The 20,383-nt window shown below is 40.2% G+C and overlaps 1 protein-coding gene across 4 annotated transcripts in view; it reads right to left on the bottom strand.

Moving 5' to 3' along the window:
• DYM (dymeclin) overlaps positions 1 to 17,656 on the bottom strand; it is a 268,960-nt gene extending 251,304 nt beyond the window's left edge. The window contains exons 1-3 of one of the 4 annotated variants that reach the window (XM_090285535.1): positions 12,509 to 12,597; positions 12,188 to 12,320; positions 2,614 to 2,805 (exon numbers count right to left, since the gene is read on the bottom strand). In XM_090285535.1, the coding sequence (XP_090141661.1) occupies positions 2,614 to 2,805; positions 12,188 to 12,213 (218 nt within the window). In that variant the 5' untranslated portion in view covers positions 12,214 to 12,320; positions 12,509 to 12,597. Of the gene's footprint in view, positions 1 to 2,613; positions 2,806 to 8,887; positions 9,017 to 12,187; positions 12,321 to 12,508; positions 12,598 to 17,434 lie in introns of those variants that run through there. The other 3 variants (XM_090285536.1, XM_090285537.1, XM_090285538.1) reach the window with 3 other exon arrangements.
• Between the last annotated feature and the right edge of the window lie 2,727 nt (positions 17,657 to 20,383).

Raw genomic sequence — 20,383 nt, 5'->3', positions numbered from 1 at the left:
GGTTATTCACCGCTGCATTATATATAATAAGGAAATACTGGAAGCAATCCAAATGATAAAACCATATTGCTATATTAACTTTGGTATATTCAGTGATGACATGCTAATGCCCCATGAAAAAGAAGAAGGAAGCTAACATATATAGAGGGCTCTCCAAGATATAATCAATGAAAAAAAATACAAAGTACAAAAGAGTGTGTATATGATATTATTAGTCTAAAATGAGGGGGATGTATGTACATATTTGTCTGTATATGCATGTGCTAGGATCTGAATGTTTGTGTCCCCATAAAATTCATATGTTGAAATCCTAACCCTGCAAAGGTGATGATATATTGCATTAGTAGATGGGCCTTTAGGGGTGATTAGGTCACGAATGTGGAATCCTTATGAACGGGATTAGTGTCTTTTATTAGAAAGACCCCAGAGAGCTTGCTCGCCCCTTCTGCCAGGTGAGGACACAGAGAGAATGTGTGAGCTATGAACCGGAAGAGGGCAATCACCCCATCATGATGGCCTTGATCTCAGACTTCCTGCCTCCAGAACCATGAGCAATAAATTCTTGTTGTTATAAGCTACTCTGTTGGTGGCATTTTGTTAAAGTAGCCGCAACAGACTAAAACAGCATGAAACATCCCTGGAAAGGACATCTAAGAAAAGTGACAACATCTGTTGCCTCTGGAGTAGAGGCATGTGGGAGGACAGAAGGAGACTTCCCACTTTTATAACCTTTGAATTCTTTGAATTTTGAACCACAAGAATGTATTACCTTTTCAGACAAAAATAAATAAAATTATACATTTTTAAATTCCATCTACAGACACCATGGTTCCTCCATCTCTTCCTACCATCTGCCAATGCTAGGGTGAGCTCTAGCCCACAGAAGAGGCCCTTGTGACCAATGCTCTTCTTCAGGCAGGCTGGTATCCCACTGGTCCCCCCCCCCACACACACAGAACTGTGTCCTGCCTCAATGCCTTGGTTGATGCTCTTCTCGTAAGTGCCAGAATTCTCCTTGCTTGCTTGCCCCCCTTATAAATCATCCACCTCCTTCTGGGCTCTGTTCATATTCCAAACCCTCCAAAATACTTTCCAGAATCTTGTAATCCTCACCATCCCACATAGCATCCACGTACCCTCTAACTTTTTACTTGCATATCTGGAACATGTCAATAGATCTTAAAACTGCTTTACTTTTAAAAACAAAACAAAAATTCTGTAGTCAAGGAGTAATAATTTCTGGACAGAGTGATTACCACAATATAAGGCAATAAGAACACCGAATAAAATGAAAACCTGATCATGTCCTTTATGATGAAAATCTATCAATGGCCCTGGCTGGTGTGGCTCAGTGGACTGAGCGGCCAGTCTGCGCACCAAAGTGTCGCCGGTTTGATTCCCAGTCAGGGCACATGACTGGGTTGTGGGCCAGGTCCCCGGCTGGGGGCGTGCGAGGCAACCACACATTGATGTTTCTCTACCTCTCTTTCTCCCTCCCTCCTCCCCTCCCTCTAAAAATAAATAAATAAGATCTAAAAATAAATAAGTAAATTCAGAACAGCAGGATGTGCCTGGGCAAAAAGAAAGAAAGGAAGAAAATCTATCAATGGTTTCCAGTGATATTAGGAAAAGTCAAAACTCCTTAATATTTTTCACCAGAACCATCAAGTCTTCCAAACCTCCTCCCTCATCACTTCTCTTCAGATTCGCACTCTGACATGCTCTTCCTCACCACTGGACTTTCCTTACGGCGTCCCCCTATCTGGACCAGTTCTCTCTTATTCCCAAGTCCCCTTTCCTCTGGCTCAGGAATCAGTTTAAAAGTGAAATGTTGGTTTTCACCTATCACATTGACAAAGGTCAAAGAATCTAAAAATGCATTAATTGACAAAGGTGTGGGGAAACATACCTTCTCATACATTGCTGGCAGGAGTATAAACTGGCACAACTTCTTGGAGTACAGTGTAGCAATATCTACCAAAATTACAAATGCATATGCAGTGTGACCCAGCAGTTCTGCTTTCTAAACTAGAGAGACACACTTGTATGCATGAGAAATAATGTATGAAGCATTATCTATTGCAACAAAACACTGGAAACAATCTACATATCCACCGAGGGAAAACTGATTAGATATATTCTATAAATATTCTGCAGACATTTAAAAGAAAAAGGCAGCTGCATGTTTAAATATACAAGATATATTTTACTTAACTGTGGAAGAAAAAGCCAGAGAGAGCAAGCAAAAAAGAAAAAGCAAGGAATGTGTAGTATGCTACTACTTGTGTTTAAACAATTTTGTAAAACTTATATGAGGTATATGCTTAAATAACCTTGTGCTCTCTTTAGAAGGATTCAAAAAAAACTGCTACCAGAAATCACCTCTGGGGAAGGGAGGTGGCCGAGTGGGAAAAAAGAAAGAGAAAAACTTATTTCCTACTTTTCTACCTTTTGGATTTTCCACTGGTACATGTATGATAAACAGACAGGTAGATAATGGATGAATAGATAAATGGATGCACAGATATTTAAAATATTTTCTTTAAAAATGGGCATACCACACAAATATATGTGGCCCTCTATAAAAATGTTAATCTCCAAGTGATCTCTTACCTGCTGGTTGGTGCGGGGAAAGAAAATGAGAGAAGCTGATTCCAGAACGGGTCATTCTCAGAGACAGATTCTGTGCCTGATAACTTCCTTAAGTATTCATTTTTAGCAAGATCACTGATCCTGCTGCTGTTTGATCCCATCTTCTGATCTGGTAAATAACTTATCCTTAAAACTTCATTTCCACAGGACAACCTATAAAGAATAAAAAGAAATTTCAAACTTGTTCAAAATAATCCTTATACATACCCTTGATCTAAATATAAAAAAACTATAAACTTAATAAAGGAAATTACACCTTTCTTTATTTTAAAATATATTAGACATCACATACAAAGTTATATGGTAGAAAATGGGGCTAACATTTGCCTTAACCAACACAAATACGAAAATCTGAATCTATACTTGTAGATCTTAGGATGAGCATACCTCACTCACCTGGGCAGAAACAACGGGATACCATCTGCTGAGCAGAGTGAAGGCAGTGACCATGGCAGCTGAACTGCCTAGGAGGAGCAAGTGAAGAAGACTAGCCACAGAAGTACTCCTGTCAGAAGGTTTCACCTGCTCCCCACCCTCACAGAAAGCAAAGTAGAAAACTGAGCCCAAAGGCATCTCTTCCACAATGAATCATGACAAGCATCTCTCTCTCTCTCTCTCTCTCTCTCTCACACACACACACACACACACACACCAACAACACCATCACCAACAACAACACACCCACAACCTCCACGGACCCAATTTCTTTGGAAATCCCAAGACTCTTAACAATCAAAACGAAGACAAAATGGAACTTGAAAAACCCACTATCCAATCAGCTCACTGCCTAGGAGTCCCATTGCTTTTCCTCTCACTGTGCCTCAAAATGTTTCTCAGCTCTCAGCCCTTCTTTCTTTCTAATTGTCAGTAACTAAGCCTATCTCCTGGTTTCACTAGTGGCTTCCATGCTATTGCTCTCAAATCTCTCCCAGTCCCAACCTCTGACCAGAATGCCAGTTATTCCTAGGTCCCTAAAATACTTAAGATTTTTTAAAGCTCAAGGATAATACATTTTAAATTATACATGTAATACATAAGCGGTAATTTTGCGGATAACAGTGCACCTTACATAAGCTGCACTAAAAAGGAGAAGCATGCTATTGCTGATGCTTTTAGAAGTAAACCTTTCAAAGGACCTATTTTAATGCACTGTAGTCAAGAACTTGATCTTAACATGTGCAAAACTGATTCCATCCTCCCTCTCAAAACCAGTTTGCCCTCTCAACTTCCACTACTCCCATAAAGTTCCCATTATGCTAAACACTACCTTGAAATGTGGTTTTTCTGTGCGTATATATGACACATCTCCTGAGGTAGGTTATTCCTGAATAATAATTTAAAGTAAATATATATATATATTCTTTTGGTTAAATAAATGCATTGTTCTCTCTTGACCTTCTCTCCTTCAGGAAGGACCTGAGCGTGCTCAGCCTTGTGCTTTTACCTCTATGTGAGTGACCCCAGAACTAATATTTTGTCCTGACTTCTCAGTCAAAACCCAAGCATAAATCTTTACTTAATGGCCATTTCAATTTGATGTCTTGCTATCATCATAAATTTTAAAATAGATTTAACATTTATCCCTCCTAATAAGCAACCCCTCCAAAAGTCACTATTTCTATCAATGTTTTCAACCTTTCTTGGCTCAAACTGTCTCACTTACATAACCAGCCATTCATTCCATAAGTGCCTATTACACACTTACTATAAGTGTTAGGTGTTATGTTGGAAACTGAAAGTGTAAAAATGAATAAGACCAGACCCCTGCCATTAATGAACTCAAAGCCTACTTAACACATACGGTATGCATTACAATGGAGTATTTATATACAAAAAAGCTATGGAAACATAGAGGAGCATCTCAGGCAAAGAGAACACAATGTACAATGGCACTTTGACTCAGCCAGTTTACTTATATGACCTATATGTTAGAAACTGAGCTAACTCCTGGCCGGTGTGGCTCAGTGGACTGAGTGCCGGCCTGGGAACCCAAAGGTGGCCAGTTTGATTCCCAGTCAGGACACATGCCTGGGTTGCAGGCCAGGTCTCCAGCTGGGGGTGTGTGAGAGACAATCAATTGATGTTTCTCTCACACATGGATGTTTTTCTCCCTTTCTCCCTCCCTTCCTCTCTCTAAAAAATGAGTAGGTAAAATCTTTTAAAAAAAAAAGAAAAGAAAAGAAACTAAGCTAAGTACTTTACAATTACTGATTCATTTCGGCCCCATTAACAACTCTTAAGAAGTGGTCACAATTTTCTCATTTTGCAGATGCAGAAACTAAGGCACAGACAGGTTAAGTACCTTCCCCAAGGTCCCAGAGATAAATGGCAAAGCCAGGATTTAAACGCCGGTGATCTAACTCCAGAATCTCTGGTCTTGACCACTCTATTAGGGTGACTCTCGAATGACAGCAACAAGTCCTTTGGGTTCTTCTACAACATCCACAATGCTCCATACCGTGTTTAAAAAAACAACAGGAAATTCAGTCTAGCATTGCAATGAAGACCAAAGGTTCTAGTGAGCTAGATCCTGCTAAGTCTGCACAGAAGGAGTCTGAAATCCATTTTACAACTTATAAAACCCGACTGCCTAAGGGGAAAAGCAACACTACTTATAACTCATAAGATAGTCTAGGATGAAGCAAGATGATCCATACAAAGCACTCAGTAAAGAACCTGGCACAGAGTATGCTCAGCCAAATAAAATTTATTTTTAATATTAGTAAAGTTACCACTTCCATCATTTCACTCACCAGCTCAAAAACATTCAATTATTCTTCATTACCTAAGAAACAGAATACTGACATTCAAGACCACCCATAGTCTAAAAGGTCACTTTCCAATTTGACTTCCAACCTCTCTCCAGACCTCAGGTTCTCAAACTTAAATGTATACCTAAGAAGTATGTGGCTAAAATGCAAACACCTGGGCCTCAAAAAATTCAAAAGGTCAGGGTAGGGCCCAAGCATCTGCATTTTTCTAAAAAGCATTCACAGTGATTTTCATACAAGTGGTTTGTGAACCCTATTTGCAAGTAAGTACCGTAACAAAGTAGAGGCAAGCTACCTTCTCAACACCTAGCGTGCTCATCCACATCTCTGCTCCTGCCCCTCACACCTGCCTTCCTCTGCATTTGTCCCACGGCACCTCACACTCTTCACTAGCAGTGAGTTCTCTTTTTTCCCCCGTAATCCTACAGCACTCGTTACCTTCACCACTCATTTGGAATTTACCCTTCCAGTAATGCCTTATTTTGCCGCCTGACTTGTATACTACTATTTAACTCTTCAGATCAGTTATTTTCCCAACTTAATTTTACCACATGGGTGAAAACAATACTTTGAACAGGAAATAATATGCTCAATATTTTGTATTTTGTTAAATAGTTGATATATACATAAAATTAAATCTCATTTATGTGCACTGATTCAGTCTCCTAATTTAATGTGCCTTAAATGAAAAGTAAACATTAGTGGATCTGAAAATCCATAATAGCCAAATTCTGTCCTAACACTCACAAAATATGCAAATACCACCCTGTCCCAACTTTGGTTGAGAATCCATAAATCATAAGCTATATTCCCAAATCACCTGCTTCCTGATAAAACACAATACACACACACACACACACACACACACACACACACACAACCAAGAGACTTTAAAGTGAAACCTCATAGTGGAAACAGGAGAACAGAGAAATAGTGGGCAACGGTCACCAACCAAAGGCAAGTCAAACACCACAGGCGCCATCAGTCCAATGCAACATTCTCTGAAAGGCCACTACGATCCAAGTGCTATATGAAGTACAGTTGAATACTCCACTCCAGTAAAATGAGAGTAGTGAAAATAAAAAGCCCACAAATATAAAAGCAGAGATGTGGAAGACAGAAAAGTGACAAAGTGGTAGTACTGAACCGCAGAGCTGAGGACACCCCAATGTAACCACCTGCCAAAAAGGACACTAACAAGCAGGCAATCCCCCCCTCACCCCCCAAGGAACCCTAGGAAGGCAAAAGAGCTGCAGAAAGCCACCATGGAAGGCAGGGGCCAGGTGCAGGGCTAACATCTGTGGGTCTCCCCAGCCCTGCCCTCAGGAGGAGACCTTGTGCGCTCTCTGGAGAAATCTGCCTGGAGAGATCGGATGCTGAAGCCAAGGCTGGGAAGAGCAATGAGGAGGAAGATGAAAGCAAGAGAAGGAAGTTACGTGCGCTTGCTCCCAGGGCACACAGTGGATCCCCAGCCTCCAAGGCAGGCGATCAGAGGCTTCTCCTCGGGTGAAACGAAAGGGGAAATCCAGGGAAAAGGTAAAGACATTGGGATTACCCCCCACTTAAAAAGCTGGCTAGCCATCTACTGCAGTGCTCACCATCAAACAAAGCCACCCACGCAGCGAGCTTCTGATCTATTTGGGGAGTCTCAATCTTAAATAAGATGGATAATAAAAAATAAAACTTGTCTGGAAACCCTCCAACATGAAATAAAGAAGCCAAAGGAATGAGAAAACAAATGATTCTGAGAGAAGAAAAAACTAAAAAACAAAATAACATTCTCAGGGAGATATTAGAAACAATAAATGTAAACAATGACGCAGCACCTGGTATGTGCTCGGACACTATTGTAAGTGCTTTACACATACTGACTCATTCCATCCTCACCACGACCTGCGAGGTGGTACTTCTATCCTTCTCATTGCTTAAACCATGCATTAGCAAATTATGGTCCAAAGGCCAAATCCAGCCTGCTGCCTGAAGAATCATTTATCTCCTTAAATGGTTGAAAAAATTAAAGAACATTTTGTGCCATGTGGAAATTATATAAAATTAAAACTTCAGTATCTATAAGTAAAGTTTTATTAGGACACAGCCACACTCATCTGTTTACATCTTGTCTACAGCTGCTTTGTGACACAACAGCAGAGCGGTTGAAACAGAGAATACAGTATTCCCTCACTTATCGCAGATATTACGGTCCAGACTCCCCCGCAAAGCAGGAATCTCACATTTATTCTACACTCTTAAACCTACGTAACTTTAACAACATACGTATACAGTACCACAAAACCCCATGATATAATGAAAAATCCACGATAAATAATTAAATATAATATTTTTTTTAATCCCCTGATACAGTGAGGCCGCAATAAGTGAACCGTGATATAGCAAGGGATTATTGTATACATAGTGCTCTCACCCATCACTGTTATTCAACGCACTACAAATCTCAATGAAACGTGACAATGACAGCATTTCCAGTGCCATGTGTACTGCCATACTGCAACTTTTTCTCTTTTTTAATCCTCACCTGAGGATATGTCAGGTTGGTGCAAAAGTAATGTCCAACTTTTTTAAAGGAAAGTTTTAGATAGTATTTATTAAATTTGTGCCTCTTCTTATAATTAGTGACTAATTTATAACTTATTTTTTCAGATTATCAAAGTATTGTTCATAATCGTCTGCAATATTTGCACCCGTGTTTGTCCCATCTAAAGACCACATTAGAAATGTTTTACTCTGAGTTTCATAAAGGTGCCAATGCAAGTACAGCAGCAAAGTTTATTCAGAGCGCTTATGGGGACGACGCAGGGACTGAAAGAAGTTGCAGGACGTGGTTTTCCCATTTCTGAAGTGGGGATTTCAGTTTGAAAAACGAGCCAAAAGAGGGTCATCCAAAAAAATTTGATTTCAAAGTGCTGGAAGCTGTTGTCACAGAAAACCCCACCATTACCTCTAGGGAACTCGCAGAACAATTTAACGCAGACTATACAACCGTACGCCAACTGAAAAGGATCGGAAAGGTTTCAGTGGTTGGAAAATGGGACCCACACAAACTGTTCTCCAGAGAATCTGCAAGGGCGTGTTGCTTGTTATGAATCATTGCTTTCATGACACCTTCAGGCACCATTTTTAGGTAGGCTTGTTACAGGTGCTGAGAAGTGGATCCTTTATCATAACGTTAAAAGCCACTGATCATGGATCAGTCAAGGAGGAAGAAGAGTTCAACAACCAAAAGGAGGACTTCATTCAAAGAAGATCATGTTGAGTGTCTGGTGGGATATGGAAGGAACTGTCCATTACGAACTGTTAGACAACAATCAAACAATTACTGCTAATCTTCACTGTGAACAACTTCGTTGTTTGAAAGCAGCTTTGAACCAAAAGCAACCCTCCTTAGTCAACAGAAAGGGTGTCATCTTCCATCACGATAATGCTCATCCTCACACAGCTCGACTCACCAAATTTCTTGAAAGAGCTTGGTTGGGAAATATTGCTTCACCCTTCATATTCTCCTGACCTTGCTCCTTCTGATTATCGCTTATTTTGGGGACTACAGAACCATTTTGATGGTCTTAGGTTGACATCAGGAGAAGAGGTTGAAAATGAGTTGGATCCATATTTTGCTTCAAAACCTAAAGAATTTTACAAGCATGGCATTTATAAGCTAGTTGACATATGGAATGAGGTTCTAGAGAGCAAAGGATGTTAACAAATAAATATTTTCATAATCATGGGCTTTTTCATTTTTAAAATAGACTTCAAAATCGGACATTATTTTTGTACCAACCTTTTATTCATTAATTTTAGAGAGAGGGGAGGGGGGAGAGCAAGAGAAAAACATCTATGTAAGAAACATGGATTGGTTGCTTCCCATACACACCCTGACCGGGATCAAACCCACAACCCTTTGGTGTATGAGACAACACTCCAATCAGCTGAGCCACCAGCCAGGGAGGCAACATTTTTAAAAAAATTACCAGTGGAGATCTTATCATGTCAAAAAAAAAAAAAAAGAAAAGAAAAAAAAAAGAAAGTAAACTTTGATGATACACTTTCAAGTAGCAGTAGAGCGCAGATTTTTTTTTCATCTAATTAGATGTCAAAGCACTATGTTTATAATGTAATAGCATTGTAGCTTGCCAGAAGAATACAATATAGGGAAGACATTATCAACTAAGCACTCATCACAATAGCCTGACATGCCCTACCTCACTGCACAAACTGCCAATTCATGACAGTAATGATCAGGAAAATTAGAAAACGTAAAACAAGGCATTTCAGCACAGCAACGTTTTCCCAAAATAAAAAATGAGAACAAGACTGCAACCAAAGTAAGTTTCCAACTGGCTAATCTGTTAACTATTCAAAGTCATTTGCCATCATTAGTTAAGTTAAATTGTGTTTGATTACAACAGCAAGAAATGTGGCCAGTAACAAAACCTGTGGAAACTTTTTCTCTCCTGTTTTGTAAGTACCAACATAACAATCTTCATCTTGGCACTTGGCCCACAAAACCTAAAAAGTTTATAATCTGGCCCTTAACACAGAATGTCGGCTGACTCTTAGCCTAGAAGAATAAACTGAGGCAAAGAAACGTTAAGTACCATATTTTTCGCTCCATAAGACGCACCTGACCATAAGACGCACCTAGGTTTAGAGGAGAAAAACAAGAAAAAAAAAGATTCTGAACCAAATGGTGTACTAAAGTATTTAATAAAATATAACAGAATAATATTTCAACCATGTAAAGTGAACAGCAGTGGTATTAACAACAATCATCACTGTCATTAACAAATGAGGAGAGACTTTAAGGTTCAAGTACTCTTCTAGTTTTCTGGGAACCCCAAGAACTCATTATCGCTATGTCAGAATTTATGAAGCTCAGTTGCTCACAATCACTGATATCACTTTCTTCGCTACCTTCATACTGACCAGACACCCTGAGAGTTAGCAGTGAAGTGGGATATTTAAGCATCCCCAGGAGTTTCATGTGGCCCACTGCTTCCTCTTCTAACAGCTGTCGCCATCGCTGACAGGTCAGGTAATACACATCACGGTCTGAGACGCAATATTCGCTCCATAAGACGCACAGACATCTTCCCCCACTTTGGGGGGAAAAAAGTACATCTTATGGAGAGAAAAATACAGTAACTTGCTCAAGATTATAGAGCTAGAAAGTGACACTCCAGGTTTCAACCTAGACAGACTAGGTACAGAAAGCATGTTCTTATCCTCTATAGCGCTGCTTCCGTGAACCAAAAAGAAGATGTCATATAAAAGGAAATAATCAAAGAACAAGAAATGGCACTGGAAATGAAAAATAAGATAAAAATTCAATAAAAAGAGGTCAAGGAAATACCCATTAAAAAAAAGACAGATGAAAAACAGAAGATGAAAAATTTAAAGACCCATTTAGAAGGTCTTGATAGTAACAGGAGTTCCCAAAAGGAAGCACAAACAAAACAAAGGGATGTCACACTGTCAAGTTGGGAGCTGTGAAGAGTCTGAGATTTACCTCTCGCACATGCTAACAAAGACATGAAACCTCTGGGACAGAGACAAAAATAATTCATTGCTCACAGCAACAGCGGTCACCAGAGTAACCTCTTGCATCAGTTTCCTGGGCCCCAACCCCCACAGGTCTTTCAAAGTATTTGGTAAAAGTTAGTAGTATATTCATGGAAAAATAAGCACATGGGGTCGGGGGCAGGGAAACAAGGTACACTACTCAGCTCAGCAGTGAGCAATATTTATGTAGTCATAATAATGTAACCACTGAACACTAAATTAAACGAGAATTCCTATATATTTGTACTGGAAAGCCTAGAAGAAGAGGAGGAAGAGCACCTCATCTGCCATAATAAGGAGTCAATAGGCATTATCTAAAATTGATAAATCACAAAATAACCATTTAGACAATTATCAACACAGTTAAAAGCAGTTGCCTCTGAGGACCAGACTAAGAAGGATGGGTGCTGCTGTTTTTTTATAATATGCCTTCTAGTATTACCTCAATATATAAGTATTACTTTAAGTAGAAAAATTAACTTTTAAGTAAACTGGGGAGAATGTGCTTTACTATTTCACAATCACTGATTCATATTAACAACTCAATGTGCAAATCCTAAAGAACAGTGCAAGGTTGCAAAACAAACTAGCAATACTGAAGACACATTGCATAACGTAAGTAATATGTAAGTACAAGGAGACTGTTAATATTTCCCGTATGCCCACTATGTGGCCAGCACAATAATAAGTGCCAAGGTTAAAACTGTGAGGAATGGAATTTATTTAGTCGAGGAAGAGAAACAGGTACGTCAACATGAAATTATAATATGGCAACTATGCAAGACTCAGTGAAAGCTTCCCAGAACTCAAGCCATAAACCAAGACCTGAAGGGTAAGAAGGGGTGGCTTGGTTGGGTGTGGGGTTCAGAAAACTTTCAAAGCAAAGAAAAGAGCATGAGTAGAGGCCTAGGGTTAAGATGGAAAGAGGCAGGGCCCATTCAAGGAATTGAAAGAAGTTCAACATGGCTGGAGCAGGAGGGAATCAAAGTGGAAGCCAACAAAGCGAGAAAGCAAGCTGCTGCGTCATGCTTTACAGGGAGACTAACTGAAGGGCATGTCTTCTACTCTGTCCACTGTAGCTGTAAAATTGCGTGCACCCCTAAGTCTTCCAGGTCAGTGAACTCTTCCCCTATGCATTGATGATTTCAAACACCCATGTCCAGTCCAGAACTGTCTTACGGGTGACATACCACTCATCTGTCTGCCTGCCATACATTGTCCTCTGGGTGTAAACATGCCCAACACTGAACTTTATGTCCTCGCTCCATCCATCTCCAACTCCTCTTTTTTACATCACCTATTCAGATATCCACGCCCAGGAACCTGACGGAAGAGAAGGAAAACAACTAGTATTCAGAGTGTATATGTTGCCAGATACATAATAGTTTCATTTAATTATAACAAGCATACATAAAGTAAGTATTAGCTCTATTTTGCAGGTGAGAAAACTAAAGCTCAAAAAGGTTGCGTAACACAGCAAAGCACACAAGTAACACAACTAGGACTCAAACCTAGAAATGTGGGAAGTGTACAGGTTGGTCTGGAGTCCACAGGGAAACCAATTGTGAAGCACGTATTAGAAGCACCAACTGCATCCCTCTGTCTCCAGTCCTCTCTCCCTGAGAGTAACAACTCCTATTTTTGGCTGAGCACGTCCTTGTCCAGCTAAAAGATACATTACCTAACCTCTCTTGCAGCCAGGAAGGTCATATGACCAAGTCCTGTTTAATACTGAATTACATCAACTTCCTTAAGAGTGTGCAGCCACTTCTCTGTCCCTTCTTCCATCCTGCTGCTTGGATATCAGCCAGACTGCCAGCAGCCATCCTGGACCCAGAAATCAAAGGTGATACCCTCAGGATGACAGAGTAAGAAACTGGAAAGGCACTGAGTCCCTAGTGACAGTGGAGCCATCATACAAGCCCTGCACTGTCTACTTCAGGTCTTCTTTCACATGAGAAACAAACACGTTTAAGCTCTTGTTTTTCAGGCTTCTATTACTCACAGGCAAACCTAATTATAACTGATACAGGAGACTTTGAAAGTATTCTAAGAGAAAGGTCAAAGATTGCAAGAGGCATTTTGGAGGAAGAATTGTCAAGATTCAGTGACTCAATCTAAAAAAGAAATTTATAAGTCATATGCCACACAAAACAGTTTTTTTAACATCTTCCCAATGTTCATATTAGAGAGTTATGGCCGCTTTTGGTGATTCCCATTTTTAATTGAAATAGAACTGACATATAACATATTATTGATAGTTTCAGGTGTACAACATGATTCAATATATGCATACATTGTGAAAAGATCACCAGAATAAGTCTAGTTAACATCCATCACCACACAGGTACTTTTTTCTTTCTTGTAATGGGAATTTTTAAGATCTATTCTCTTAGCAACTTTCAAATATGCAATACAGTATTACTGACTATAGTCACCACACTGTACAGCACATCCCGAGGACTGATTTATAAATGGAAGTTTGCACCTTTTGACCACCTTTGTCCATTTTACTCATACACCCCTTCACCCACCTGGTGGCTGCATGTCTAGATATGATAAAAATTAAAGACATCAAAAAGTACTAACTAAACTTCCTAAAAGGAATAAAAACAAACAAAAAAAACTTTTAGTAAATACAACCTATTTGTAAAGTTGTTCTCAACCCTACTAGTTTAGGTTATTTTGACTAAAAGTAAGTAACATGAGGATAACTTACAAACTGTTTATACACAGTTTATAAGTAGAAGTTCAGACCATTAAGCTCCGCTAAGAACCTTACTAGAGAAAATAAATATGTGGTCCTGCCTTTAAGATGAACAATTCCTATTACACTTACTGATAAGCAATGCTAAAACACATCACCCCTAGAGAGTCAAGACCTCAAGAGGTAAGTTGGAAGGTGGAACCCCCTCAAGAGGTAGGATATGAAACTAGAAGACTTTCTGAAATCCTTCCCACCTCCAAGATGCGGAATCTTCTCCTGGTCCAGGGAAGGGCAGTAACAGCCATCTTGCCCCTGTGCTTTCAGGCCCACAGCGCTCAACCTTGCCCAGCTGAGTCACAGAAGGAAAATTCTAGAAAGGGTTTCAAGCCCAAGTCTCACAGTAGCTCATTTTTCAGAAAGTTTTCTCTCATTTTAAGAATCTTCCTTTTGAATTGAGGGCACCTCCATCACCCAGCGAGACGGAATACCTTGCCCTCTCCTCTGGGCATGGGAACCATCACTGCCCCTGTGACCTGTGACTTTAAGTAGCTGTTGAGCATTATACACACTCTGATTACAAGTATAAAAACAAAAATATTAAAGAGAGACCAAAACAAAATACAGAAAAACTTTGCATGCTGTTACACTGCTTTTATACTTAATCACTTTTATTTTTTAAAAAGATTTTATTTTTATTTTTAGAAAGAGGGGAAGGGAGGGAGAAAGAGACAGAGAGAAATATCAATGTGTGGTCGCCCTTCACACGCCCCCGACTGGGGACCCGACTGCAACCCAGGCATGTGCCCTGACCAGGAATCGGACTGGCGACCCCTTGTTTCGCAGGCCAGTGCTCAATCCACTGAGCCACACCAGCCAGGGCAATACTTAATCATTTTTAAAGGTCTCACTTTACCAAAGCCTATACTACGTGTCACAGGTATTTCCTCTGTGACAGTCCTCTCTAGCACTAACCACTCCCATTACCTACAAAGTGAAAGACGACACGTTGCATTTGTAGCAGCAAAAGAAATCACCTATTTTCTTGAACTCAGCAAAATGTCCCAAAACACACTGTGGTAGGCAGAATAATAGCCCCCACCATCAGAATCCAAGGAACTTATGATTCTGTTATCTTAAATGGTAGAAGGGACTTTGCAGTTATAATTAAGTTAAGGAACTTGAAATGAGGAAAATTATCCTGAATTATCCAGGTGGGCCTGATCTAATAATCACTGAGGTCCCTAAAAGTGGAGAACCTTCCCCAGCTGTGGTCAGAATTTGACCTCAGAAGAATGGTCAGAGATGCAAGTTCGCCAGCTTTGAAAATGGAAAAAAGAGGGCACAAGCCAAGGAATGTGGCAGCTTCTAGAAACTGCTAGAGGCAAGGAAACAGATTCTCCCCTAGAAACCTCCAGAGAGGAACACAGCCTGGCTGACACACTGATTTTAGCTCAGTGAGACCCATTTCATAACTTCTTAACTATAGAACTTCAAAATAATCTATTGTTTTAAACCATTAAATTTGTGGTAATTGTTACAGTAGTCATAGAAAACTAATACACACACACATTAAATAACTTCTAACTATGTAAAATTATCTGGAGAAAAACATCATCAAATCACCTAAATAGAGCATTATGAGATATAATAGTTATTTGTGCATGTTGCAGTATATTTCACTTGTTTTTCTCTGCCCTCACAAAACTCCATCCATAAAAAGCCGAAGTGACAATTCTTCAAACTTTTTTTGAACCATATTAACCAAGAATACAGGACGGGCTGCAGCCACTCCAGACTCAGCCCGCCCGCTTGGACCTCCCCAATAAAGGTTTTGAACTGGACAAAGGAAGAAAGGAAGGAAGGAAGGAAGGAAAGAAGGAAGGAAGGAAGGAAACAGGATAATATGATCAACTGGAAAAATCAGAAAAGCAATTACATCAAAGTGTTTACACTGCTTATTCCCCTTGCATCGAATGGATACCACATTTTAAAAAATAAGTCCTATCCCCAGCCAGGTAGCTCAGTTGGTTGCAGGTCTGATCCCAGGTCGGGGGACATACAAGAATCAACCAGTGAATGCCTAAGTGCAAAAACAAATCAATGTTTCTTTCTCGCTATCAAATCAATTTTAAAAATTAAAAATAAGTCCTAGATATTGATAATATTAAGAGTTTACCATTAATTTTTAGGTGCAATAATGCCACTGTGGGTCTATTATTCAATCAAAAGAGTGACTCACATTCTACAGATATAAAATATACTCAAATATCTGCCAATGAAATGGTATGCCTATGATATGCTTTAAAATACTTAGGAGTAGGGATATGAATGGACAGAGGTATAGATCAAATGAAATTAGCCTGAGTTACTAACTGTAGCTGAGGAACAGGTACATGGGGGTACATACTATTTCACTGTTTGAACTTTTCTATACTTAAATGGTACAAGCACAGTCTTTAACCTATCTATCATAATAATACAGACTTCTTAATATATTTTAATAGTTGAATCACCTTCGTGTAACCTTGCCCCACCTCAATTCTCTGCCACTTAATCCACCTGCAAATGAGTTTCCTCAATTATTCTCTGGTCCCCACCTCATTCTTCCCTATTTACTAATCTTATGAGTTTCAGCAAGTCACCTAACCCCTAAAAGACTGGTTTTTCGTCTGCAGAACGAAAATAGTTATATTTGCCCAGTCTATCTCTGAGTTGACGAGATTACACTAAATAAAAAATACAAAGCAGAATAATCATTCGAGAAATCGATATCGTCACAAACTTCACACTGGGTAGCAGCCACCTCACCTATTCCTATAGATTCTCTTCCCTTCCACCTCTAGTTCCTCTCTTGAGCCCTCAACTCATTAGCCCACATGTCCAGTTCCTCTGTAAGGGTCTCCGCGGTCGCCACCCCGTTTTCATCTTTCAGCACAGAACCTTCTCTCTACATATCGCTCCCTCCAATCTCCCTTCTCGCCATTCAGGGACCCCACTCCACTGCCCCGCCCCCGCCAGTCGATCCACCCCTTTCCAGTACCTTCAACCTATCCGCTTCACCGCCCCGCCACCCTTGATCCCCACCACTGCCTCCGGGTCACAAACACTGTCGCTCACTTCCCACTCTTTTCTCAGCCTTCAGTTAAAACACAGCTGCGAGGTGTCAGAGGCCCGGGAAAGGGAGAAAGAGGAGTGGCTGCCATTGGGTACAGGTTTCTTTGGGGGGTGATAAGAATGTTATGGAATTAGTTGCACAACCCTGTGAACGTGCTAAAAACAACATTGAGTTGTACTTCGATTGTACTATTAAAGGTGAATATTATGGTATGTAAATTACATCTCATCAAAAAGTACTTGTCAAAAAAAAAAAAAAAAAAACTACTGCCCGCCCCGCCCATCACACACCCATTTGTCAGGCCAACAGCGCGCTATCTCCCGAAAGATCAACTTGCTCTTGGGTATCCCCGCAACTCCCAACACCACACTGGGAGAGAGATCCTGCTCACTCGCTTGAGTATCCTGGAGGGGGAGCGGGAGTGGAGCAGCTCTAGCGGCTCAGGCACAGCCTCTCCAGGGCGGCCCCGTCCCCGATCGGCAGGAAGGAACCCTTCTCCGCTTCCGTGGCAGCGCTGCCGCTCAACTCCCGACGCTGACCGGGGGAGGGGAAGGGAGGGTGCCCCCTAATCCGCTGTGACAAGGAGCTGGGGGCCCGGCGGATCTCCCAGCCCACCTGTCTCAGACGGCAGAGGGAAACAGGAGAAGCCACCGTCACCACCGGCTCAGGGCTCCATGTTTCCGTGTCTCTGCAGTTCCGGCCCCGACTCCGGCTCCGGCTCAGCTCCGGCTCTGCTCCCACCCTGGCCGCGTCGGTGCACAGGCCTGAGGCTTGGAAAAAAAGGGGGAAGCGCCAGAGAACGCAGCTGGGAACCGAACGGCCCGGCGCGCGCCAGCCGGCGATCACGTGGCACGAGGTCTTCTGGGAAATGTAGTCCTTCAGGCGTTTCTCCACCCTCCTATCGCCTCCAGGGCAACTGCAAAGCCACGTGGCAAAATCCGGAAGCCACTGATCCCTCTCCTCCCCGGTGCTGAAGTCCTTACTTACTCTACACCACTTATTCTCATGGTTTAACTTCATTAACGCTCGTGTTCATGCCAACCAAATAATCAACCCAAAATCAAGCAATTCCTTGTAGGACTCTAAAGAACTGGGAAATAGGAAAATAGTATTTTATCATTTTATATTTAAATTTTTTAACTTTGTTCTTTTAAAACTGCTATATCGAGGGCTAACTTTCAGAAAATAACTTTTGATGGAGACTGTTAACAAGTCTAAGACTGCAATATTGTCAAAAAGGACAAGTCCCACAAGAAGGAGTTTCCATACTCTGCAGTGCCAAAAGTATGGAACTTGAAGTTAAGTGAGCCGAATTTAACCAGGTTGACGTCCTTGAGCTATTGTAACACTTCTCCCAGCCAGTTTCCTCATCTAAAATAAGTACAAGATGACGATGATCCTTCCCACACAGGACTATTGACAATAGCGGTAATAATAATTAACTCAAATTATATGCTGTTTTCTATGTGCTATGTACTCTGCATTTGTTTATCTCTCCAAATAACGCTATGAGATAGATATCCCTATCATTTCCCTTATACAGTCAATATGTTCCAATGTACTCTGAAAAGTACTAAACAGATCTTACATACTTTTTCAGCGTATATTACCAATTAAGTCACCTGAGTTTGCAGAAGGGTTATAGGAAAATATATTAAAACACAAAATAACTAGGAGCCTAACTAAAGAGCCTATGTAACCACTCTGAAGAATGCTATGGATACATATTCATGATATACTGAGCAGAAATAGTATCTATAGTATTATCCAATTTTTGTACTTACATACATATGCCAGGGGTTGGGTGAGACTAAAAGAATATTAACAATTGTTAACTTGGGGGAATGAGATCATGCATGATTAAAATTAGTTTTTTTCCCATGTGTTCTCTAATTTTTTCTGCAATGAATATGAATTACATGTAGAATTTTATTTTAAAATTACAGCAAAAAGAGAGTCAGGCACCAAAACCAAACTCCAAGTACTTGAAACTTTTGCCTGTACCAAAATCACAGTCTCCCAAATGACAGAGCAACCATTGTGAGCATGTCTTCAGAACTGGCTTTATAGACCAGAAGCCACTTATTCTACTTGGGAGCAATGCTGTTGGTGAAATTTAACATCCCCTTCCTTTTGTATTTTTTGGATGTCTTGAAATAAAAATAAATAAATAAAATTTTTAGAAGGGCCTCACCAGTGTTCCTAGGCAAATGTCATGAATCAAAGAATAAGATTAGGAATGATTTTACAACATACGAAGAATGCAACGGAGTAACAGTCCTTTGAAAACTATTAACCAGACATCTAATGTGCAAAGTATTATCTTCAGTCACCAACTTTCAGTATGCCCGTACAAGTATCATAACTGACTGACTTGACTACTTTAGTGTCTAGTTAATGCAGAAATACTAACAGAAAAACCACGAAAACCCTCCCACTAAATGCAATGGGGTATTCTGAATTGGATCCTGGAACAAAAAAAAAAAAAAAAGACAATGATGGGAAAACTAATGAAATCCCAATGAAGCTTGGAGCTTAGTGAAAGCTATTGTAATCCCAATGAAGCTTGGAGCTTAGTGAAAGCTATTGTACCAATGTTAACTTCCTAGTTTTGATATATGTGCTATGGTTATGTAAGATATTAACATTAAGGGAAACTGGGTGAAGGATATATGGGATCTCTCTGTACCTTGCAACTCTTCTGGAAATCTAAAATCATTCCATGTGGTCACCAGAATAATAGTGCCTCAAAGACCTAAGAATATGTTAGGTTACATGGCAAAAGAGAATTAAAGTTGCTAATCAGATGACCTTAAAATAGGGAGATTATCCTGAATTATAAGGGTGGACCCAACATAATCACAGAACTAAAAAGTTAGACAGGCTGAAGAAGAGAGTCATAAATATGACTCTAGAAGAAGATTAAGTGATGCAATGTGAGGGAGGATCAGGCATTACTGGCTTTGAAGATGACAAGAGACTGGGAATGTGGGTGGTAGCCTCTAAAATCTGGAAAGGCAAGACAACAAGTTATTCCCTAGAGCTTCCAAAAGGGAACATATTCTTGTCAATATCCTGATTTTAACTCAATGAGACCCTGCCAGACTTCTCGCCTATAAAATAATACCTTTGTATTGTTTTCATTTTTTTAATTGATTTTTAAAGAGAGATGAAAGGTGGGGGGGACAACATTGATTTTGTTCCACTTATTGATGCATTGGATGGATTGATTCTTGCATGTATCCTGACCAGGGTACAAACCTGCAACCTTGGCATATCAGGACAATGCTCTCTAACCAACTGAGCTACCCGGCCAGGGCATTTTTGTTGTTTTAAGCCACTAAATTTGGGGTAATTTGTGTAGTGTCAGTAGAAACTTAACACATCCAAAAATAAAAAGTTTATTTAAAAGGAAAACTTCCAACTGGCTACCTGTCTTCCCAACACTTTTGCAATCTAGGACTATACAGACAATCATGCTACTTAGAAAACAACTGTAAAATAGAAAATGCATCCAAGAGGTATACTTCACTTCAGAAGGCATGTAATTTTTATTTTTTGCAG

Source organism: Furipterus horrens, unplaced genomic scaffold (genome assembly GCF_987537825.1).
Source record: "Furipterus horrens unplaced genomic scaffold, mFurHor1.1.pri manual_scaffold_8, whole genome shotgun sequence".
NCBI classification, from domain to species: domain Eukaryota; kingdom Metazoa; phylum Chordata; class Mammalia; order Chiroptera; family Furipteridae; genus Furipterus; species Furipterus horrens.
Note: the sequence above shows the minus strand (reverse complement) of the source record. Positions and strands in the feature narration are given on the sequence as shown.